Source organism: Meles meles, chromosome 19 (assembly GCF_922984935.1).
Source record: "Meles meles chromosome 19, mMelMel3.1 paternal haplotype, whole genome shotgun sequence".
Classification (NCBI taxonomy): domain Eukaryota; kingdom Metazoa; phylum Chordata; class Mammalia; order Carnivora; family Mustelidae; genus Meles; species Meles meles.
This window is the reverse complement of record NC_060084.1, coordinates 52877599-52900079: the sequence shown is the minus strand read 5'-3', so window position 1 is coordinate 52900079 and position 22481 is coordinate 52877599. Positions and strand designations below refer to the sequence as shown.

Here is a 22481-nt window from a genome sequence, read left to right as displayed (position 1 = left end):
GAAGGGTAATTTTGAGACTGTCTCCAGTTAATGTACCTGATATCCTCACCCACGTTTTGTTGCCTTGTTTGATAATCCCAAGAGGAAGTGGTGTGTGGACAGGGAGCTGCCTCCCAGCCCCATCTTTCAGATGAACAAACTGAGGTCGAGCCAAAGCCTGATGGTCCCCCAGTAAATCATGGCATGAATTGAAGTTTCAGCCCAGTCTGTAGGATTCCAAAAGCTATCCTACTTTGGAAACTGTAGGAACATTCCTACATTCCTCTCTTCACTCCTGTACTTAGTCAGTTGGCCATTCAACTGTCCATCCATATCTTTGGACAATGATTAATGATATAGGCTCTGGAGACAGCCTGTTTGAGTTCAAACTCTGGCTCTGGCACAGCTACGTGACTGTGGGCGAGTGATTTTAATCTAGTCCTGCCTCAGTTTCCACATGGTGACGGTCTCCATGCTGTGGGCCCTCGCCCCAGTGTCAGCATAGCTGAGTTCTCTCTCGGGAACAGGCTGCATTTCAAGCTTACAATGACACCCGGGAGTCAAGTACGGAGCTCAGCACTTGAGAGCTCTGGGGGGCTTCCCAGGGAAGGTGGCGAAGGTGCTCCGAGCTTGCCCTGAGCGCAGGAGGTGTGAGCGTGAGGCTCTGAACCAGTCCATGCTCTCTTGAAGCCTCCAGCTACAAAAGAAGGGATTAGCTTTTTCCAGAAGCCACAAGCTGCAACTGTGTGTCAAAAGAGAACCACTAAGTAGCCACTCCCCACTCCCTAGAGCCCTGACACCACCAACCTGCCTTTTATACCTGTGAATGTGCCTGTTCGGGACATTTCACATCCATGGGATCATACGAGATGTGGCCTTTGTGACTGATCTCTTTCACCGGGCGCAGTTTTCAAAGTTCATCCACATTGTGGCAGTTACCAGTGCTTCACTCCTTTTTCCAGCTTTCCCACAGTCCGGAAAGACCACTTTTTTTTTTTTTTTAAGATTTTTTAGTTATTTATTTGACAGACAGATATCACAAGTAGGCAGAGAGGCAGGCGGAGAGAGAGAGAGGGAAGCAGGTTCCCCGCTGAGCAGAGAGCCCGATGTGGGGCTCGATCCCAGGACCCCGGGATCATGACCTGAGCCAAAGGCAGAGGCTTTAACCCACTGAGCCACCCAGACACCCCCGGAAAGACCACATTTTGTTTACCATTCATCATGGGATAGACATCAGCCTAATGGGTATGGAGTCTCTTCTGGGGGGGGGGCGGAGAAAATGTCCTGGAATTAGATTGTGGTGATGTTGGCAGAGTGTGTCGAATGTGCTGGAATTCACTGAGTTGTGAACTTGAAAATGGTTCAAGTGCTAAGTCTTATGTGTGGTTTTTTTTTTAATATTTATTTATTTGATAGAGAGAGATATCACAAGCAGGCAGAGAGGAAGGCAGAGAGAGAGGGAAGAAGCAGGCTCCCCGCCGAGCAGAGAGCCTAATGCGGGGCTTGATCCCAAGACCCTGAGATCATGACCTGAGCCGAGGCAGAGGCTTTAACCTACTGAGCCACACAGGCACCCCATTATGTGAGTTTTACTTTAAAAAAATAGAGGCTTGGGGTGCCTGGGTGGCTCAGGGGGTTAAGCCTCTGTCTTCGGCCCAGGTCATGATCTCGGGGTCCTGGGATGGAGCCCCACAATGGGTTCCCTGCTCAGCGGGAAGCCTGCTTCTCCCTCTCCCACTCCCCCTGCTTGTGTTCCCTCTCCCACTGTGTCTTTCTCTGTCAAATAAATAAATAAAATCTTTAAAAAAAAAAAAGTAGAGGCAGAAAGAGAAGATGAGAAAGTGGGGGAGAGAGAGAGTGAGAGAGAGAGAGATCTATATGGGAACCATAGGTTTGGGGGTTTTTGCCAATATTTTATTTTAGAGATTTCTTATTATTTGTAAGGAATTTCTATACCCAATGTGGGGTTTGAACTTCCAACCCTAAGATCAAGAGTTGGCATGCTCTATTGACTGAGCCAGTCAGGCGCCCCTGCCAGTATTTTAAAATCAGGAAATGTCCTACCATAAATTTGAATTCCCAGCTTCTCTTGAAACCTGGCAGTGCTGGTGTGCAGAGGGTAGCTCCGGACTGGAGCTGAGGGAGAATTTTATTATATGTAAATTGCATCTGAGTAAATGCGCAGAGCCCCAGAAATCCAGAAATAGAGAGGGTTTGAGTTAGGTGGTATCTCAAAGCAAATCAAAAGCAGAAGACAGCACAGATTGTCTTGTCCCTGGTTCTCCCTTGGTCCCCTGTCCCTTTCTTTCTCAGTGGAAGCCCTCATGCAGAAAAACAAAAAAACAGAAACTTTGATGGAACTAGATAAATCGACCCCATACAGATAGGAAGAGTGCAGGCAACAAGGTGGACTGTGTGTTGAGAAAATTCAATTAGAATCAACTCCAGTTTGGAAACCTCTTCAGTCTCTTCCTGATCACCGATTTCGAAATCTCTTCCTTCTCTTCTCTATCTGGGCTCTCTCTGTTCTTGCTTTCCCTGTCTCTCCCTTCCAGGGTTCTGAGATCTTAACCACTTACCCTCCTGGGTATTCCCTGCACCGGGTGGGGAGGGGCCTGGGTGTTGGCACCCCACCCTCCCTGAGCCTTCCTCACCGGGAATGGGGATTTATGAACCCAGCTCCCAGATCACCTTGAGTCATGGGTCTCTGGTGCTGGCTTGGACAGGAGGGGAGAAGAAGTGGGGTCGGTTCTCCCCCCCACCCCAACAACCATCCTGGGCCCTTACCTTGCCCCCCCCATTTAGTTTTAAAGCTCAATTAGGTGCCATTAGCTGACAAGAGTTTCTACAGGATTAGAGGGTGCCCCACCCCATGTCTTCCTGGTCCCCTTCCCTCAACCCGGAAATTGCATGGGCTGGGACAAAGAGAGTTAAAAGCTGTGTCAGCTGCCGGTCTGGGACAGACAGACAGAAGGAGGGGGACAGGTGGGGCAGCATGACAGGTGGCTGAGAAGCCAGGTGGACAGTGGGAGAGTTGACTGGCAGCGTGGCAGGTGGATGACAGGACAGGCAGGTAGTGGATAGACAGCAGAGACAGGCTGAAACTGTGACAGCTACATGGAGGACTCAGTGTGCAGAGGGACAAGGTGAGGAGGGGGCAGGTGGTCACCAATGGGGTGACACCCAAGACAGACAGAGAGGGGGGATAGGCAGGCATCCTGTCCTCTTGGCAGTTTGCTGGTGGGAGGGGTGGACAAAGCACGGGGTGGGTTGGCAGGGACAGGGCCATCTCTGAGTTTCCACCCACATTTCCCAGGACCTGGAAGCGGGCCATCCTGGGTTCCAGCATCCTACTGCTCCTTTCTGTTACTGGTGAGTTCCCCAGGGGGACAGGGGCCCCATCTCCGCTCCCAGGTCTGGTCTCCCCCAGCCTGGCACAGAGGGCAGGGGGCTACCTCTGTGCCTCCTATCAACTCCAGTCTTCCAGGTCCTGCCACCTCTATCTTTTGATCTGCCTCTCCTGTGTCTTCCTGTCGCTACGCTTCTGTCCTTTTTCGCTCGTGTATCTGTCTCTGTCTTCCTCTTATCTTTAAGTAACTCTCTTTTTCTCTTTCTCTTCCTTTCTGTGTCTCTGGGCATTGCTGGGTCTTTTCATATTTGTCACTGGGTCTGTGGCTCCCTGTCCCTAACTCCCTCAGGGGCTCTGTCTTTCTCTCGCCTCTCTGTGTCTTCATCTCTGCATCTCTCTTCCTATCTCTGACTCCCAGTCTCTAGATCTCTGACCCCATCTCTCTGGTCCACACCCCTGTCCTCAGGGCTCAGTCAACCGGCCAAAGAGAAGATTACCAAAGGCAAGGAGTGTGCCCATCACTCGCAGCCTTGGCAGGTGGGGCTGTTTGAGGGCACCAACCTGCGCTGTGGGGGCGTCCTCATTGATCGCTGGTGGGTCCTCACAGCGGCTCACTGCAGTGGCAGGTAAGTCCCTGTCTGGGTGGTCCCTTCCAGGGGTAGGCAAAGGAAGGATGGTGGGAACGGGAGCCCTCAGGATTGGGATCAGGAGAGGGGAGCGCCAAGGAGTAAGGAGATGGTCCTGCAACAAGAAGGTCTGAGGTCAGACAAAGAGTAGGACTTCCTCAACAATGGGCCTGGGATAGGGCTAGGCACGGTGGGTGGGTGGAGGGCAGGAAGGGTCCTGGAACCTGCCCACCCACATGCTCCCATTCCCTTGTGTTCCCTTTCCTTTCCAGATAACCTCTGTCACCATCCCAGCCATGCCCAGTCTGGGCAAACTCTCTGGGCCTCAGTGGTCCCATCTGTAAATGAGGGGATTGGGCTTTGTAGGTCTGAAACTCTGAGGTTTTTTCTTTCTTTCTTTCTTTCTTTTTTTTAAGATTTTATTTATTTATTTGACACAGAGAGAGATCACAAGTAGGCAGAGAGGCAGGCAGAGAGAAAGGGAAGCAGGCTCCCCGCTGAGCAGAGAGCCTGATGCGGGACTTGATCCCAGGACCCTGAGATCATGACATGAGCCCAAGGCAGAGGCTTAACCCACTGAGCCACCCAGGCGCCCCTGAGGTTTTTTCAAAAGGGAAGTCTCAGACATGAAGAGATGGATTGATTTGGGGACAGAACAGAGAGAGTCCACTCGTTACACACTTGCTCCTTCAGCTGAAGTTGCTGACAGCCCAGGCAGCCTCTAGGTGGTGGGAACAGAGCAGTGAGCATGACAGTTGGATGTCTCTGCCTTAGCTGAGAGAATCAGGAAGGGACAGAGATGCACGGGCTCGGAGAGCACAAGTAGGCAAATGGGAAATGGAAAGATGGTGATAGAGGTGGGAGATAGAGCAAGCTGGTGAGGGAGTAAGGACAGACACTGAGGGGCAGAGCAGTGGAAAGAGGTTGGAGGGCCTGGGCCCCAGGGCCAGCCCACCCTCACTGAGCCGTCTTGACCCCCAGCAGGTACTGGGTGCGCCTGGGGGAGCATAGCCTCAGCAGGTTGGATTGGACGGAGCAGATACGGCGCAGTGGCTTCTCCGTGACCCACCCCGGCTACCAGGGAGCCCAGCATAACCATGACAATGACCTCCGGCTCCTGCGACTGGGCACCCCCGTCCGCTTGACTCGCAGTGTCCAGCCCCTGCCCCTGCCCACCACCTGTGCAGCGGCCGGCACCAAGTGCCAGGTCTCAGGCTGGGGCATCACCAATCAACCATGGAGTAAGGGGGCATCAGGGTCAGGGCATCAGGGTCAGGGCTCAGGATGGGCAAAGTCTGGGGTGTAGGGCCTCATGCCATTTCAGCAGAAGGATGCATTAAGGGTCAAACATGAGGATTGTGGTTTGGGACCAGAGATCACGGTGCACCAGGGATCCTGGGAGTCAAAATGGTTAAGGGGTTGGGTATAGAGTCAGAAGTCATGAGTCAGGATGTGGCTGGAGGCCAGAGTGATGGCAGGGGTCATCAGACTGGAGCAAAAGACATTCATAAATAAGATCTTGGGGTCATGGGTCATGGACTCTAGTGTTAGAGGTCACTGTAGAGTTGAGGATGTGGGATCCAGTTATTGCACAAGCTGGCCATAATCTGAGGGTGGAAACTGGGATTCAATTGGGGATCACTGGCCTGGGATTGGAAGCCCTAGAGGTTAGGGGTCATGAGGTCTAGGGTCAAATAAACAGGGATCATAAGTCACTTTGGAGTTGGGACCAATGGCTTATTGCTTGAGTTTAGAAGTTTAAAAGAAGACAAGGAATGTGGGGTCTGGACACAGAGAGGGAGCATGAGCTTAAGTTGGGATCTAAGGATAACAAGATTGAAGGTGAAAGGTCACAGCATCTGGAATTTAAGGAGAAAAGTGGGTCTAGATTCATTGTTTCTGAGGTTGGAGGGACAAAGGGTGTCTTGAGTCATGGCACTCAGAGTCATAGGTTAAAGGTCGGGAGACTGGGTCAATGAACTGGGGCAAGGGTCACTATCAAATGAAGTCATAAATCTGAAATTTAGACGTTTGCAGATTGTGGGGGGGGGCACAGGAAAAGGACAGGGTATAGACTCATATTTGGCTTTCTTGAGTAGAGGGAGGTGGCCCCCAAGTGGGGAGCTTTGGGAAACCCAATGGTTTCTATCTTCCACCCCCAGACCCATTCCCAGACCGGCTCCAATGCCTCAATGTCTCCATCGTTTCCAGTGCGACCTGCCGGACTGTGTTTCCTGGGAGAATCACGGACAACATGGTGTGTGCCATAGGCACGGAAGGGGCGGACGCCTGCCAGGTGAGTGAATGTAGGCAAATCGTGGTCACTCAAGGGAGGACGTTGGGGACAGAGCAGGGAGGATGGGGGACAGACAGAGGTGGTCAGAAAGGGGAGGCGCAGGATAAGGCAGGGAGAGCAAAGAGATGGAGGACAGAGAGGAGGGGTGCGTGGGGGAAAACAGAGGGATGGAGGGAACAGAGAAGGAAAAATGGGAGGGGCACAGGAGAGGGAGAGGAAGAGAAGACAAGGGAAGGCAAAGAGGTGGCAGGGACTCGGAACTGAGGGTGTGTAACCAGCTGTCTCTCCCCATACCGTCCTCCAACCGATGTTGGCCCTGGCGAAAGTGAGAGGCTCTAGGATGGAGGCAGGAAAGGAGGCTGGTGGACTCTTCTGCACTCGAATTCTGCTACCTTGCTCCCTGGGGTCCTCCACGTTGGAGGCTGCCCCACCCTGCTGGCTAAGGCTCCAGCCTTCGTGCCTGAGAGAACATTTATAGCTCCCGACTTCCTTTGCTGGGATTGGTCACTGGTGGTGGTACTCTTTCCCTCATTGGTCAGGACCCCAGCCAGTCGTCCTCTACAGAACTCCTGTTCCTCACCTCCTTTGCTGGGATTAGTCACTGAAAATAGTGTCTTCACTCATTGGCCAGAGCTCTAGCCATTGTCCTTGAGAGACCCCCTCCCCCACCTTCTATGGAGTCCTGCCTTCCCTGGGCTTGGCCACCTGGGGATGGTGTGCAGTGCGTTCTTGCCTGTTGATCAGTCATCGCTGTGGAGGGAGGACGGAGAGCACAGTAGTGCTCTTCTCTGCTAACCAGCCTTGGAACCTCTGTCTTCAAGGCCTGGAAATGGGTTTGGGGGTCCGGGAAAGGACAATGGGCACAGGATTTCTCCCTTATTCATTCGGTGTTTCTTCTCTTTCTGTATTCCAGGGCGACTCTGGGGGCCCCCTGGTGTGCGGGGGAGTCCTGCAGGGTCTGGTGTCCTGGGGGACTGTGGAGCCTTGCGGGCAAAAAGGCATCCCAGGGGTCTACACCAATATTTGCAAATATGTGGACTGGATCCGGATGGTCCTGAGGAACAACTGACCTCCCTCCATCTCCACCGCCCAGCTTGGGGGCCACACTGACTGATCCTCAGAGCACCAATGCCGCCTCCGTTATCATGCCTGGCTCCCACCCTTCTTGGGCTGGGGATCTTCTTCCAAGAACTCCAACTCCAGCCAGCCCTTCTCAGTCCTATGGTTGGGGGAGGAAGGAATTAAATTCTTCCTGGAATAAATGTAACTATAGCTCTGTCTTGTCTCTTTGATATCCCCCAGCTGGTTGACGCAGGAGGGAGGCTCATCAGTTCCCCTGCCCACAGGTGTAGGAATAGAGACCACAGGGCAAGAGTTTTCCCTTAGGGGTCACACAGGAATGGAGTAGAAAAGGTTACTTATAACAAATAAAAATAGGTCCCATTTTTTTTCTCCAGCCAGGAATTTGGGAACAGTGTCCATGAAGGTTCCAAGGGGGAAATTATTGGCCCCAAAATACCAAATGAAAATTGTGAAATAAAAATTCATGACCATTTAATTCAATGTCTATAAAATGTAACATTCTTCCACCTTCCCAATTCCAACTTGGCTTTGCTGGAGTTGTTGAGCACACATTATATTTAATGTGGGATGTGGGTTCATTTTACCAGGTCTGTGATGATGGAAGGCGGGGTGTAGCCTTGGAAAGCAAGAGGGCCCGGCCTAGGTCTTAAAATAGTCCTGCCCCTCCTTGGGTTCTGTCCTCACCGCCATCCAGGAGATGCCAAGTGAGCTTCTCCCCAGTGAATGGAAGGGAAATTTGGGATGGGAGAGTGATAGGTGATGGTGACAGCGTGGGAATTCTTGGTGCCTGCTATGCTGGGCTCTCCTGGAGTCTTCATCCCAAACACCTCAAGGCAGGGCTGTCCCCCCCCCCCCCCCCATCTCGCAGATGAAGAAACTGAGCCTCACAGGGGTGGAGTTCCTTGGCTCACGTCACTGTGGTAGGAAGAGCCAGAGCCTGGGTTTGAAGCCAGGGTGGCTGCCTGAGGAACCCATACCTGGTCGTCTTGTCCCACTTCTGGTTAGGGGAGAGAGGAGGGCCAGACAGAGAGGCAGGAGACCTCACTGATAAGCAGGCCCAGAGATAGAGGGACTGGCAGACAGGAAATTAAGGTGGCTCAGATTTGGAAGTCATCGGACCTGAGTCTCACAGCGAGTAAGTGCCACAGCTGGGTTTGGGGGGGCCCCAGCGTTCCCCCACAGCTGGGTTTGGGGGGGGCCCAGCGTTCCCCGGGGAGGCAGAGGCAGGAGAGGGGAGTGGAGGGAAGGGGGACAGAAGCGAAGCCCCAGAGGAGCACTAGGGGTTGGGGCCTTGCTGAGGGCTGCCTCCCTTTCCCGGGCCTTGACTCCCACAGGCCCCGACCTGCCTCCCCCACCCTCTGGTCCTGCCCCTTCGGCTGGCAGCAGCCCTACCTCTGTGACGCCCCAGTTTCCCCCCTCCTTGGAATGGAGAAGGGAGGGCCCAGAGGCAGCCAGGGGCCCACCTGGGCTTGGGCTGTGGGGAGGGAGGAGGAGGGACAGGAGGAGAGACACAGAGCCTGGAGGACAAGGCGGAGGGAGAGAGAGAAGGAGGTGGAGGGAGGCAGAGACAGAGAGACACAAAGAAAGATAAAGAATTACAGGAGTCCTTCAGAGAGAGACTGAGAGAGACACAGATAGACAGAAAGGCACAAGCACAAAGAGGCAAGGAGAAATATGGCCACAGAGTTACAGAAAGGAAGCAACCGCCAGAGATGAAGAGAGAGACCCAGAAGGATGCGGGCGGGAGGAGAAACAGAGAGAAGAGGGGCTTGGAGAGGTGACAGAGGCAGGCAGGCAGGCGCACACACCCCACCCTCAGGGCAGTAAGGCAGGGCGAGGAGGCCCGTCATCCGGGCCACCCGCACCTGCCTTCCTCCTGATGCTCTGACCCAATCTGCCTCTGACCCAAACCGCCGCAGCTGCCGCCACCGCCGCCACCGCCGCCACCAGCCGGCACCCAGAGCCCCAGTCCCAGAGCCTGTGAGTCGGGGAGGGAAGGGAAGACCTTCTTGCAGGGACCTGCGCTCCCAGAGCGGGCCAGGCCTCCTCTGCCTTGGCGCCATTTCTCCCTCTGCTCTGTCCTTTGGCTTGGGTGGGTGCTCTCTGCTTCTCGGTCTCTCCTACTGGCTGCCCTGCCCCCAACTTCAGTGACCTCCGATCCCTGCTTTGATAGCTGAATCCAGCCCTCCACCCCACCCCCCTGCAGGCCGGGGCAGCTGAGGGCACTGGCTCTTCCCCGGACCAGCCCCACCCAGTTCCATCTGTCCGTCCTTCAAAGGGGCAGGGATTCAGAAGGACGGGGCCAGAGCACTGTCCCAGGCTGAGCCCACTACTGCACACCCTGGCAGCTCTCAAAGGGCCTATAACTCCCTGGGGCGGGTACGGAATGGCGCTGGGGGGTGCTGGCTAGGTCTCGGGTGGGCAAGAAGGAAAACGTTCTCCCAGATGCATCTCACAGGTACCCTGGCTGACTTAAAACAGGGCCAGCCAAACGCTTGCCCCAGCTAAAGACCCTCCCAGCATCAGCCACATCCTTCCTGGCTATGGCTACAGAGAAGCTTTTAGCTGAGATCAGCCCCTCAAAGGCCACCTCGATACCAGATTTTTTTTTTAAAGCTTTGGAGGCTGGGACATGGTGAGAACTTGGGCATTCCTCCAACCCTGTTGTTTCTCCCTGGGGAGAGCCAGAGCAGGCAGGGGAAGGAGGAGAGGGCATGAACCAGTCCCTCCCCAGTCTCCCCATAAAGTGATTGGGTCCCTTGTCCCTTCTTGTTCCCAGAAGAAACTGGGGCCTACCCTTCACCTCTCCAGGCCATGATGATTCTTCAGTTAATCATGCTTGCTCTGGTGACAGGTATGATGGGGGATGCGGGAGGGCAAAGGCCTCCCTCTCTGGTCTCTAGGGTCCCTCAACCCTCTATGTCTGGATAGTGACCGAGCCAATGCTGAAAATACAGAATAACCCATAGGGCACCCAAATGGATATAGGAGCCATAATAAGGTCCTGAATGCCCCTTGCTGGGCCAAGCATAATCCCTTTAGATGCTAGAATGCAGAGAGGTCAAGGAGGGTCCCAAGGGAGGGGCCGGGCAGAAGACAGAAAGCACAGAACGGTAGCTACTGACCAACCAGCAGCGAAGGATTTCAGTCATTTAATACCTGGTCCATCCAGACCAGGTACATTTCAGCGGGACACCAGGCTGGGGCCCAGGCCACCCACCCCTTCTCTGTTCTCCCCACCCCCACTTCTGGGAGTTATCTCATGCCTGAGCCCCCTCTTTTGCCCTCACTCCCCTCCAGGGCATGTAGGGGGAGAGACCAGGATCATCAAGGGGTACGAGTGCTCTCCTCATTCCCAGCCCTGGCAGGTGGCTCTGTTCCAGAAGACACGGCTGCTCTGTGGGGCAACCCTCATCGCTCCCAAATGGCTCCTGACAGCAGCTCACTGCCGCAAGCCGTGGGTGCGGGGGCTGGGGCGGGTCGGCAGGGGGCTGGAGATGGAGAGATGGATGGAGAGGGGTTTGGGGATGGGCAGGACGTGGTGGGGTCCAAGATGGACATGGATGATGGACACTGAGCCGAGATGGAAGGATGGAAGCCGTCGGACTTGGGATGGTGCTAGGAAGGGGGTTGGGTGCTGGAATGGGGATATGGTTGGGAAGGAGGCTTCCGTGGGAAGTGGGAATGAGGTCAGAAGTGGAGCTGTGTTGCTTTGTTCTCTCAGGTGCTCTCATCCCTTCCCCCTCCCCCATGTCTCTCCCCTCCTCCCCTCTCCTGCCTCTCCCCTGCCCTTCCATCTCTGACCGCCATCTCTCCCACCTCAGCCGATATGTAGTTCATCTGGGGGAACACAACCTCCAGCGGCGGGATGGCTGTGAGCAGACCCGAACGGCCACCGAGTCCTTCCCCCACCCAGACTTCAACAACAGCCTCCCCAACAAAGACCACCGCAATGACATCATGCTGGTGAAGATGGCAACCGCAGCCTTCATCACTAGGGCCGTGCGACCGCTCACCCTGTCATCGCGCTGTGTCACAGCTGGCACCCGCTGCCTCATTTCTGGCTGGGGCACCACGTCCAGCCCCCAGTGTAGGGGTTCCACAGGGGGACATGGAGGGGAGGGATGGGTGATCCCGATTGTGGAAGGACAGAGGGAAACAGAGGAGCCTTCAGAGGGGGGATTCCCAGAGTACGAGAGTACTAGAGGGGGCTCCCTGGGGGTGTCAGTGGTGGGATAAGTCAAAAAGAAGAGGGAAAGCATAAGAGCCAGGCAGGGTAGAGGCTGAAGTCTTGGCCTGGGGGTCAGACAGACAGGATGTGCCATGCTAGATCCAGAATTTGTTCATTGTAGGACTTCCGGCACATGGCTTCGCATATCTGAACCCTGGTTTTCTTCTCTGTAAAATGAGGATGATCTCATCCACCTACCAGGGCTGGATTAGAGATAGTGTATATAGAACGACTGCCATAATACATTTACTCGCTCACATTACCTGTGCTGTTGCTAGGAGCACAGAGACGAGTTGGGTGCAAGCAAGAAGGATGGGGACTGACTGTAGTGTGGGGGCAGAGCAGGCACTGCGGCGTGGGGAACGGGGCCAGGGTCCCTCGTTTTCCACATCCCTTCATGCCGTTTCCACAGTGCACTTGCCCCATACGTTAAGATGCGCCAACATCACCATCATCAAGCACGAGGAGTGTGAGAAGGCCTACCCCGGCAACATCACAGACACCATGGTGTGTGCCAGTGTTCGGGAAGAGGGCAAGGACTCCTGCCAGGTCAGGGGGCAGGGCCTGGGTCTCCAGCCGCATCCCCATTCCCGTCTCCCATCTCAACCATCTCTTCATCTGCAGCCACCGTCTCCCCCTGCCACCCCAACTCCATGTCCCCCTAGTTTCCATTCCTAACCTCCATGGGATCCCCAGCTCCATCCCCATTCCCACCCCTATTTCCAGCCCCAACATCCCCCAGTCAACCCTAACCCCATCTTTATTGCCCCCCATAGCTTCAGCCTCATCTGCCATCATCTCGCAAACCCCATCCTCCATCTCCACCCCACTCCTAACACCATCCCTACAACATCCCAGCACCACCTCCTCCCTAACACAACGTCCAACCCTGTCCCCCTCCCATGGCCAAGCCACCTTTCTGACTGGTTGTCTCTCTCTCCATACCCAGGGTGACTCTGGGGGCCCTCTGGTGTGTGACGGGTCTCTTCAAGGCATTATCTCCTGGGGCCAGGATCCGTGTGCTGTCACCAGAAAGCCTGGTGTCTATACAAAGGTCTGCAAATATGTAGACTGGATTCAGAAGACTATGGATAATAACTAGCCAGGACTAGCCCAACACCCCCGATCTGTACTTGGTGATGTGGCTCTTACTCATTCTGTTAATGGTCAAACCTGAGCGAGGACGCTTTTATGTATTTTCTTTTCAGCCTCCTGACTATGAGAGAGGCTGTAGCTTAATGATCTGCTTGGGGTTTGGAATCAGTGAGGCCCAGGTTCAAATCTTGTCTTGTATTAATTTGTGATTCTGGAAGAGATAATAGTTGTTTCGTTCACGGTTGTATCCTTGAGCCCCAAAGACAGCTTCTGGCACTCACCAGGATTTCAATAAATACTTACTGAACGAACAAATCTTTGGAGTGCTTTATACGCCAGACCCTGATCTAAGGGCTTTTAAACACATCAACTAACTTAATCTTCACAAAGATTCAGTGCCATTATTACGCCCATTTTGCAGATGAAGAAACTGAGCACAGAGAAACTAGCCACTTGCTCATAGTCACACAGCCAGTAAGGAGAAAAGCAAGGAATCTAAAGCAAGGTCTCCTCTTTTCATTCTTTCCTTTTCTTTCTTTCTTCCTTTTCTTTTTTTCTTTTTATTTTTTTTAAAGATTTTATTTATTTACTTGACAGAGATCACAAGTGGGCAGAGCAGCAGGCAGAGAGAGAGAGGGGGAAGCAGGCTCCCCGTTGAGCAGAGAGCCCGATGTGGGGCTCCATCCCAGCACCCTGGGATCATGACTTGAGCCAAAGGCAGAGGCTTAACCCACTGAGCCACTCAGGCTCCCCAAATGTTTCTTTTTTAAAAGCAAAGTGATTTCTTAACTACCAAGCGAAACTGCCTTGACTGAGGCTCAGTTTTCTTATCTGTAAAACTGCGCACTTAAAGGAACGATAGCACAGTAGGTAAGTCAGCCTGCCCATAATTAAGAAAAGGAGCTCCCAACTGTTTTTCTTTCCAACCTCCAGGCGAGGTAGTTTCCCCAGACTTGTGCTGGTCTGTAGGACAGCCACTAACCACGTGGGGCCTTCTAAATTAAAATAACCCAAATCAGAAAAGGAATTCTTCGGTCACGCTCACCACATATCAGATACTCTGTAGCCACATCTGGTTGCTGTACTGAATAGCACATAGAGGGCACGTCCCCTGTCCTAGAGAGTTCACCTGGATAGCACAGAGCTGGACAACCTCTGCAGTTAACTCAGTTCCCACTGGAGAAGATGCCCCACAACTAGTCCAGAACTCAGGATCTTTTTTTGACGCCCTGCTCGCCTTTCAGGGGAGGTTGCTGCCATGAGGAGTAAGAGCCCGGAGTTGGAACTGGGGCCTCCTGGTTGTTAGGTAGACTTGCTGTGTGACCTTCTGTGAGTCACTGCCTTCTCTGAGCCTCAATTCCTCACCTGAAAGGAGGGAGTTGGTCCAGGTGATACTGACGCTCCTTTGTGGCCTTGGCCTCCTGTGATTCATGGGCCCGTGTGTCCCCCCCCCCACCCCCTGCAGAAGAAGGAAGAGGGGTTCTAGTCACTGGGACCCACAGTGAGCCCACTGCTTAGGGCTAAGCACAGAGCCCCGCACCGGCTCTGGGTCTCTGCCTCCCTCTCTGCTCCCCTTCCACCTCTGTGATTATTTCTTCTTCTTCTTCTTCTTTAAGATTTTATTTATTTATTTGACAGACAGAGATCACAAGCAGGCAGAGAGGCAGGCAGAGAGAGAGAGGAGGAAGCAGGCTCCCCGGAGAGCAGAAAGCTCGATGTGGGGTTCGATCCCAGTGGGGCTCAATCCCATGACCCTGGGATCATGACCTGAGCCGAAGGCAGAGGTTTTAACCCACTGAGCCACCCAGGTGCCCCTCTGTGATTTCTTCTTTTCCTTATCTCTGTGTGTGTCAGTCTTTAAGTCTTCTACCCTTTCCTTCCATCTGTCTTATCTCTGGCCTCGCTCTTTCCTGGCAGGCATTCTGCTTTTCTCATTAGGTAGGCATTTCCTTGTTTATTTTCCTCTCTCTTGGTTGTAATCCCCTCTCTACAACGCTCTCTCTGAGATCCTGAGGCTACCCAGGGACAAGGCATCCTCTCTCCCCACCTGAGAAGGCATTTTGGAACCGGAGACCTGGGGAATCCCCATGGAGTCTAGCTCCAAAAAGGGTGTTTGGGGCTCTAGAAGAAGCCTGTATTCCTGGGGCCCCTCCCAGAGCAGGAATCTGGGGCCCAGGTTGGGTGCCAGTCCCACCCACGGTATAATTAGGGAGAGGGAAAGGAGGGAGTGAATCCCTGAGGGGAGGGTGGGGAAATTTCCGGGCTCTTTGAGGTTAAAAGGGAAGGCCAGGCCAGGGGTCCCAGGCCAAAGGATTTCAGCAGCCCACTCGGCCAGGGCAGCGCCACTTCTGGGTCTCCTCCCTCCTTCCCTGCATCGACTCCCAGGTGAGGTGGGATGCACCTCACCTTAGTAGGGGCGGGTTGCCAGAGCATGGGTGGGGACCTTCGGGTCGAGGGCAGCCTTAGTTGAGCCTCAGTTTCCTTATCTATGGCATGTGCCTCTGAGCCTCGGACCCCCGTCCACCTATGAAGGAGGGCGAACCCCAAAGGCTGCTGGGCAGACAGTCCTGGAAAGCTCGGGCTGGGACCTCGCTCCCCCTTCTTCAGGCGTAGGGAGGTCAGGAGGAAGCCACAGGGGGCGTCATTAGGATAATTGTGCCCATGTGGGGTGTTCCGGGCCCCAATCGCCTGTCTGTCTGTCCCCCCCTGAGGTTGTGGGCCGAAGTTTTCAGCGGGTCTGCGAGGGCTGGCTTGGCCCAGGTCCGGCAGACGGGCGAGGTGGGGTGGGTGTGGGGGTGTCTCTGACGAGGCATCTGTTTTAATTCGTCCTGGCCCTCCAGCCTCAGTCCTGGCCATGGGACCGCCGCACCGCCCCCTGTGCACCGCCTCTAGCGCCCGGGCCCTGTCGAGATTGCTGCTGCCGCTGCTCGTGACGCAACTGTGGGGTGAAGCGGGGAACAGGGCTTGGCGGGAGGTCCCCAGGAGAATGTGCTCTCATCACCAGCCCCCGCGCACCGCGCCTCCTCTGGGGACCCCAGCACCCACCAGCGGATCCAGAGGAGGCTAGGGCTTGATTCCGCCCTGCCCTGCCCCTCTCCAAGCTCCTCGCCAGGGGATCCCGACCCCAGCACTCAGCCTGGATCCCGACTCCTTTCTCCCCGCGGCTTACTTTCCCGGCCCCTTACTAACCCCGGCCCCTCTCTGTCCCATCCTGTCCCCGCCCCTTCTCACTCATCCCGCTTCTCCCCAGTCTTGCCCTACTGCTTTGGCCCTCACCCCTCTCTCCACCTGCTGCGCACATCCCGCCCCTGCTCCGCAAGCTCCGTCGCGTTCTGTCCTCGCCCCCTGGTGGCCCCGTCGCGTTCCATTCCCGCTCTGCTCTGGGCGCTGTCCTCTGTCCCCGTCTGTCCCTGTCTTCCAGACCCACCCAGTTCGCTCTCCTAACCCTAGTCCGCTCTAATCCTGCCTCCTTCCCCTTTCCCGCTGTTCTTCTCCTCCCACTTCCATTCGGTTCCTGCAGGACCCCCAATTTGCACGCCCCCAGCTTCCCTGGTTTGGGCTGCGGGCCCCCCAGCTCCGGCCCTAAATCCAGCCCTTGTCCTGCCAGCTCTGATATCCACCCCTTTTCTTTCTCCAGCCGCGGAGGCGGTGCTGCTCCCCAGAAACGACACCGGCGTGGACCTTGTGGCCTCCGGCGCTCCTTGCGCACGCGGTTCGCAGCCCTGGCAGGTCTCCCTCTTCAGTGGCCTCTCGTTCCACTGCGCGGGCGTCCTGGTGGACAAGAGTTGGGTGCTCACAGCCGCGCACTGCCGGCACAACAAGTAAGGGGAGCTCCTCGGGGCAGCCACGGAGGGGCTGTGGAGGCAGGTCCCTGGGAGGGGGCGGGAAGGGCCGGGGCACTTGAGTCCACGTGCGAGTCAATGCTGGAGGCCTTCCCGTAGGAGGAGAGGTGGGGTTGGGTTGTGGCCGCCAGGGGGCGGTGTGGTCCTTCTGAGCCTTTCTGGGCCTTCAGCCTCCCCTGTCGTGCTGAAACTCCTTGGGTTCTGTTGAGCTGTAGATAGTTGTAGGCCACAGACAGAAGTCAGGATCTGGTGTGGTTAGTAATTTCGAACTAAGGAAATTGTTCACCTCCTGAGCTGCCACTGAGGGCGGAAGGAAGAGAGGCTTACCCCAGCACTCAATTCTTGCGGAGCTCAGAGACCCCAAACACCTAATCATTCTTCTGCTTCCCAAGAACTCAAGCCTCCAGCTCCACCCCCAGCCCCCACCTCCTCCCTCAGACCCAGGAGTCCTCACCCTCCAACCCCTCCTCCCTCAGACCCAGGAGTCCTCACCCTCCAACCCCTCCTCCCTCAGACCCAGGAGTCCTCACCCTCCAACCCCTCCTCCCCCAGACGCCAGAGTCCAGGCTTCTACTCTGCTGCAAGTACCCTCCTTCCCAGGGACTCAGAGTCTGGTCCCCGTCCCCAAGGAGGCGTTGCTCCCATATATCTCTTCCCTCCCTAGTCCTCTGTGGGCTCGCATCGGGGACGATCATCTGCTCCTCCTCCAGGGCGAGCAGCTCCGCCGGACCACTCGCCACGTCATCCACCCCAAGTACCACCAGGGCTCAGGCCCCATCCTGCCGAGGCGGACAGATGAGCATGACCTCATGCTGCTGAAGCTGGCCAGGCCTGCTGTGCTGGGGCCTCGCATCCAGACCCTGCGCCTGCCCTCCCGCTGTGCCCAGCCCGGAGACGAGTGCCGGGTCGCTGGCTGGGGCACCACGGCTACCCGAAGAGGCAAGAGCGGGGGTCCCTGAGGCCTGTATCCCGGGGGGATACCTTGAGGACCAGGACGATGGGTCTGAGGGAGGAGGGGGTTGAGGTCTGGGTCCTGGTGGGTTAAGGCCTGGCCACCGGTTTATCTACTGTTTTCTCTCGTCAGTGAAGTACAACAAGGGCCTGAGTTGCTCCAGGGTCACTGTCCTGAGCCCTAAAGAGTGCGAGGTCTTCTACCCTGGTGTCGTCACCAACAACATGATGTGTGCGGGACTGGACCAGGGTCAGGACCCTTGCCAGGTAGGGACTGGCTGGGTTGGGTCTCTGACGCATGGGAGCTAGGATAGGGAAGATATGAGAAATCAGAAGGCCCCGTCACTGTCCCCAACCCCAGCCCAGAGTCATCCCCGTGTCCGACACTCTCCCATCCCTACCCCAACTTCATTCCCGTCTCTGACTCTGTCTCCTCCTTTCAGCTGTTTGTGCCTGGCCCTACCCACTTCCCACCCCATCCCCAACTGCATTCCCACCTTCTGGCTACTCCTAAACCCCGACCCCATCCCTACCTCTCCGTCTGTCTTCATCCCCTCACCTGCCACAAGCTGTAATCCCAGCATCATCACGCTTCCATTCTCATCCCCCCTCCGATATCCACAGCCCCCACTCCAGCCCCATCCCAGGCCAGCTCATAGTTAATTCCAACCCCGCCCCAACCTCATCTTGACCCAAACGTAACTCCAGCCCTGCCCAAACCCCTTCCTTCCCTATCACTATCCCAGACCCCCAAGTGGCAGCCCTTGGATTGGTGTATTTATTGGATCTCTCCCCCCACCCCCAGAGTGACTCCGGTGGCCCTCTGGTCTGTGACGAGACCCTGCAGGGCACCCTTTCATGGGGCGTTTACCCCTGCGGCTCAGCTCAGCATCCAGCCGTCTACACCCAGATCTGCAAATACAGCTCCTGGATAGAGAAAACCATACGCTCCAACTGACCCAGAGGCCCTGCCACTCCACCGGCTGCCGTCTTGCTCCTTCCTCCACAGTTGCAGGGGCTGAATTCTACCCCCCCCCCCCGTTCTGTTTGAACCTCCGCTGCCCATCCACACCTGCTAACATCTCTCCTCACCCCTCACCTCCTCCACCACCCCCCCACCCCCCCACCCCCCGCCGACTGCTGCTCTTTCCGCACTGTGAAGCCAAAGTGTCAATAGAGGTGGCAAAGTTTAATTCAAGAGAAGCAAGGAAGCTGGTGGTCACCCAGCATCTGAGAGAAGTTGTCACTCACTCAGTCTGCCTCCCTCTGCTACTCCCTGCTGTGTGACCCCTGGCAAGCAAAGTACCCTGTCTGGGCCTCTGTTTCTTCATCTGGAAGATGGGGACAATAGAGTGCCTGCCTCAGAGGCATTGTGAAGAGACGATCATACAACACGATCATACAACATGAGTGCATAGGTTGCTATGGTAACTGTCAGTAAAGCATTAATGTAGGGGTGGCGAGCCCTGACTGAATGTTCCCTGTTGTCATGATCTGTGAGCAGGTCCTGGTGAGAATGAACATATGTGACTTCGTGTCCTGGGGAGAGAAGCACAGGAATAGCAGCCCTGTCCCAAGCCCCCAACCCCGTCCTCCGCATCCCCATCCCTCAGGGCTGATGGGAGAATCACACTCCCCACCCTCCTCTCAAGGTCCATGAAGCACCCCTAAACCACTTCCTTCCCTTCCCTCCCACTGTTCCCCACGTCTGGGTTCACCCAGCACCAGTTCCTCCTGTCCCAGCAGGAGCTGGGCCACCTCTGAGTCATCTGGTCCCTTCTCTGCCTTCCTGGAGCCACTAGAACCCAAGGGACCTCACCACAGATCCACCTCAGCCTCCAAGACCAGAGGAAACTGCTCCGCCTTAGTTGCTAAGTTCAAGGAAAGAAGTCCTCTGAGATTTAGGGGACGTTTTTGTTGAGATCCCTCTCCATTCTCTCACCAACCCCAGTCCCAGCTCCACCATATCCCAATTCTCCTCCGATCCAACACTCACAACCCCCAGTCCACCACCATCCCCACCCTATCCCAAATTGGCTTGGAAATTTCGCCCTGGAAATAGGGAAGGAGAAGGGTTCTTTTCCTTTCTCGGAAAGTGTCTCCATGTAAATATTCCTACGGTGGGGCTGTATTCTACACAGAACCCAGGCAGAGCTAACCGATGTTTGGGTACCTCCACTTAGCCTGGACTCTGGAGACGTAACCTCAGCTGAACATATGCACAACAGAGATGTTCCATTTCTGAGCACATATTATATGGCAGGCGGGATGCTGGGCACTGAGAACATAGTGGTGACCACCACCACAAGGTCTTTGCCCCTACAGAGCCCACGGAAGACTGGCACACAGGCTCCAGCTCCCTTCCTCTGCCCCCATTAGCACACCCAGGAAACGCCAATAAGACGTATCAGCTGAGTTTGTCATGCAACACTCCAAGAGGTGGGAACTTGATTCGTTTTTAAAAGCACATCACCCGTCCCTTTAGTCATCATACTACAAGTGTTTACCGAGCTGTGTCCTACTCTAGGTCCTGGAGATGAATCAGCCCGAGTTCTACCCTCAAGGAGCTGCTCGTCAGGTCAGGGAGACAGGCAAGACTTCCATTCTTGTCATTCAGGTTTCTACGCAAATGTCACCTCCTCAGGCCTTCCAGGATTGCCCTGGCTAAAGGGGTCCCCTGCGTCACCAGGAAAACAGTCCATTGCTGGGCTTATTTCTTTTGCAGCACTTGTTAGAGCCGGAATGACCTCATTTGTTTGTTTACTGCACAATGGTCTGTCACCTGTCTCTCCCGACTCAGTCCATGAAAGCAGGGACTCTGATTTATTCACTAGTGATTTTTCTTTTTTTTTTAAATATTTAAATTATCTATTTGTCAGAGAGAGAGAGAGAGCGCGCACAAGCAAGGGGAGCGGCAGACAGAGGAAGAAGCAAGCTCCGCCAAGCAAGGAGCCGGACATGGGGCTCAATCCCAGGACCCTGAGATCAGAACCCGAGCCGAAGGCAGAAGCTTAACTGATGGAGCCACCCAGGCGCCCCACTAGTGATTTTTCTTTAAGTACCTGGTACAGTGCCTGGCACACAGAAACCACTCAATGCATTGATGGATTAACAACACAAATTGATCAGTGCTGTACTAGAAGGAGGCATGGGGTGCCCTAAGCAGAGGCCATGGACTCTTTCTGAAGGACTCAGGGAAGGCTTCTCAGATCAGGGGACATTTGCATGGGGTGTAAAAGGATAAGTAGGAGTGTACTGGGTAGAGAAGGAAATGTATTTCTGTCACTTACTTTGTGACCTTGAGAAAATTACTGGAATGTTCTCTCGATCTCAGTTTTCCCTTCTGTGGAATAGGGTTGAAGAGTGAGAATTAAATGAGATAGTATACATGAAACCTGCCAGGCACAGAGTACAGTCAATAAATGTAGCAATCGGGGCACCTGGGTGGCTCAATGGGTTAAGCCTCTGCCTTCTGCCCAGGTCATGATCTCAGGGTCCTGGGATGGAGCCCTACGTCAGGCTCTCTGCTCAGCAGGGAGCCTGCTTCCCCCTCTCTCTCTGCTTGCCTCTCTGCCTACTTGTGATCTTTCTCTCTGTCAATTAAATAAATAAAATCTTTAAGAAAAAATAAATGTAGCTATCAAGGGTCACCTGGGTGGCTCAGTGGGTTGGGCATCGGACTCTTGGTCTCAGCTCTGGTCTTGCTCTCAGAGTCCTGAGTTTGAGCCTGGTGTTGGGCTCCATGCTGGATATGGAGTCTACTTTAAAAAATAAATAAATAATTTTTTTTTAAAAAGGTAGCTATGGAGATGTTATCAGAAGCGGTTAGTATGACACGTAGTGTCTCTTCAGTTTCAGTCTCTGCTCTTCCATCCCTGTCTGGAGAATGAACAAGACGCTGTATAACCACGAGTGATGTGTATTGTAACTGAGGCAGTGCAGGGCTCTAGAGGAGAGGGATAGACTTAACACATGTATTGAATGCCAGCTATGTGCTGGGCGCTGTTGTAAGTACTGCATGTGGGTTAATTTACTCAATCACCCCCCCCCCCAACCTGGATTACTATTACTTCTTAATATATAGGCCAACTGAGAGAGGTCCAGTGACTTGCTCAAAGTCACATACTTCATAATCGCCAGTACTGATATCTGGACCCAAGTGGTCCAGTTTCAGAGTCCATGCTCTAAACCAAGTGAACATTCAAGGGGAGCCCAGACTCAGAGTGATAATCAGGTTTACAGCAGTAGAAAGTGGAGGAGCCTGTGAGTGTCCAGGGCAGGAAAAGATGCATTCTTCCTTGAGAAATCAGAGGAGACCTCCTGGAGGAGGGCACATTTAGGTTGAATCTTGAAGGATGAGTAGGAGTGTACCAGGAAAAGAGTATGGAGAAAGACATTCACTCATTTAATTAACATCCCCTGAGGCCTCCTGAGAGCTTAGCCCCAAATGGGTGATCTGGGGACATAGAGTTGAATCATATCTGGGCTTGGCTCTGCAGGACTGCCTGCCTGATTTGGAGGAGAGATGAGGATAGAGACAGGTGGGATGGACTGATGGGGAGGACAGTGGAGGGGAGGAGATGAAAAAACAAGGCAAAGTTCTCAGGACTTGGCCCAGATCTGGTGGTATTAAGAAGAAAGGAAAGTGCTTAGTTCCAGGCAGGCTGGGCATGTGGGTCTTGGGTGATAAGGATATGAAGAAGGGCCTAGGGTAGTTCATGACAAGAGTGAGTCAATTCAGTTGGGACCATATTGCCTCAACCTTCTAGGAGAGGCCTTTGTCCTTGCATAAAGGGGCCCAAATGCCCAGAACAGGGGGGTTCTGTAGAGGGTGCACACATGCGTGGCTTCTTGTGGTCTCTGGCTTGCTCAGTCTGTATCTCTCCCTCTCTCTCCTTCCCTCACCCTGAATCCTTCTGCACCTCTGTCCTTCTCTCTTTTCTTAATTTGCTCTCTTTCCCTGTCTTGTCCAATCCGGCCTGCCTTCCTACTGAATCTCTGTTCTTTCTCCCAATCCTCACCTGCTTTT

The 22481-nt window shown here is 54.5% G+C and overlaps 3 protein-coding genes across 4 annotated transcripts; all 3 read left to right on the top strand.

Annotated features, from left to right (window-relative positions):
- The first annotated feature begins 3096 nt into the window (after nucleotides 1–3096).
- KLK12 (kallikrein related peptidase 12) lies at nucleotides 3097–7319 on the top strand. The gene is made up of 6 exons (XM_045988353.1): nucleotides 3097–3125; nucleotides 3296–3351; nucleotides 3795–3954; nucleotides 4936–5195; nucleotides 6117–6250; nucleotides 7164–7319. Exons 1-6 carry the CDS (start codon nucleotides 3097–3099, stop codon nucleotides 7317–7319), a joined length of 795 nt encoding a protein of 264 aa, XP_045844309.1.
- A 2807-nt stretch (nucleotides 7320–10126) lies between these two features.
- KLK11 (kallikrein related peptidase 11) lies at nucleotides 10127–12666 on the top strand. 2 transcript variants are annotated; one of them, XM_045988348.1, is made up of 5 exons: nucleotides 10127–10187; nucleotides 10634–10790; nucleotides 11158–11423; nucleotides 11977–12113; nucleotides 12514–12666. In XM_045988348.1, exons 1-5 carry the CDS (start codon nucleotides 10148–10150, stop codon nucleotides 12664–12666), a joined length of 753 nt encoding a protein of 250 aa, XP_045844304.1. In that variant the 5' UTR covers nucleotides 10127–10147. The 2 variants fall into 2 exon arrangements, with proteins under 2 accessions (XP_045844304.1, XP_045844303.1); XM_045988347.1 differs by having other exon boundaries at nucleotides 10148–10187; nucleotides 10634–10801; nucleotides 11094–11423.
- A 2847-nt stretch (nucleotides 12667–15513) lies between these two features.
- On the top strand, nucleotides 15514–18410 carry KLK10 (kallikrein related peptidase 10). The gene is made up of 5 exons (XM_045988343.1): nucleotides 15514–15604; nucleotides 16297–16480; nucleotides 17166–17440; nucleotides 17586–17719; nucleotides 18258–18410. Exons 1-5 carry the CDS (start codon nucleotides 15514–15516, stop codon nucleotides 18408–18410), a joined length of 837 nt encoding a protein of 278 aa, XP_045844299.1.
- The last annotated feature ends 4071 nt before the right edge of the window (nucleotides 18411–22481 follow it).

Excerpts from the sequence above, each read along its gene's own strand:
- KLK12 (XM_045988353.1), top strand. The coding sequence starts at position 3,097 with ATGGAGGACTCAGTGTGCAGAGGGACAAG. Across the intron at positions 3,955-4,935 it reads GCGGCTCACTGCAGTGGCAG|CAGGTACTGGGTGCGCCTGG; the intron begins GTAAGTCCCTGT and ends CTTGACCCCCAG. Across the intron at positions 5,196-6,116 it reads CATCACCAATCAACCATGGA|ACCCATTCCCAGACCGGCTC; the intron begins GTAAGGGGGCAT and ends TTCCACCCCCAG.
- KLK11 (XM_045988347.1), top strand. The coding sequence starts at position 10,148 with ATGATGATTCTTCAGTTAATCATGCTTGCTCTGGTGACAG. Across the intron at positions 10,188-10,633 it reads CATGCTTGCTCTGGTGACAG|GGCATGTAGGGGGAGAGACC; the intron begins GTATGATGGGGG and ends ACTCCCCTCCAG. Across the intron at positions 10,802-11,093 it reads CCGCAAGCCGTGGGTGCGGG|CCTCCTCCCCTCTCCTGCCT; the intron begins GGCTGGGGCGGG and ends CCATGTCTCTCC.
- KLK10 (XM_045988343.1), top strand. The coding sequence starts at position 15,514 with ATGGGACCGCCGCACCGCCCCCTGTGCACCGCCTCTAGCGCCCGGGCC. Across the intron at positions 16,481-17,165 it reads GCGCACTGCCGGCACAACAA|TCCTCTGTGGGCTCGCATCG; the intron begins GTAAGGGGAGCT and ends TTCCCTCCCTAG. Across the intron at positions 17,441-17,585 it reads CACCACGGCTACCCGAAGAG|TGAAGTACAACAAGGGCCTG; the intron begins GCAAGAGCGGGG and ends TTCTCTCGTCAG.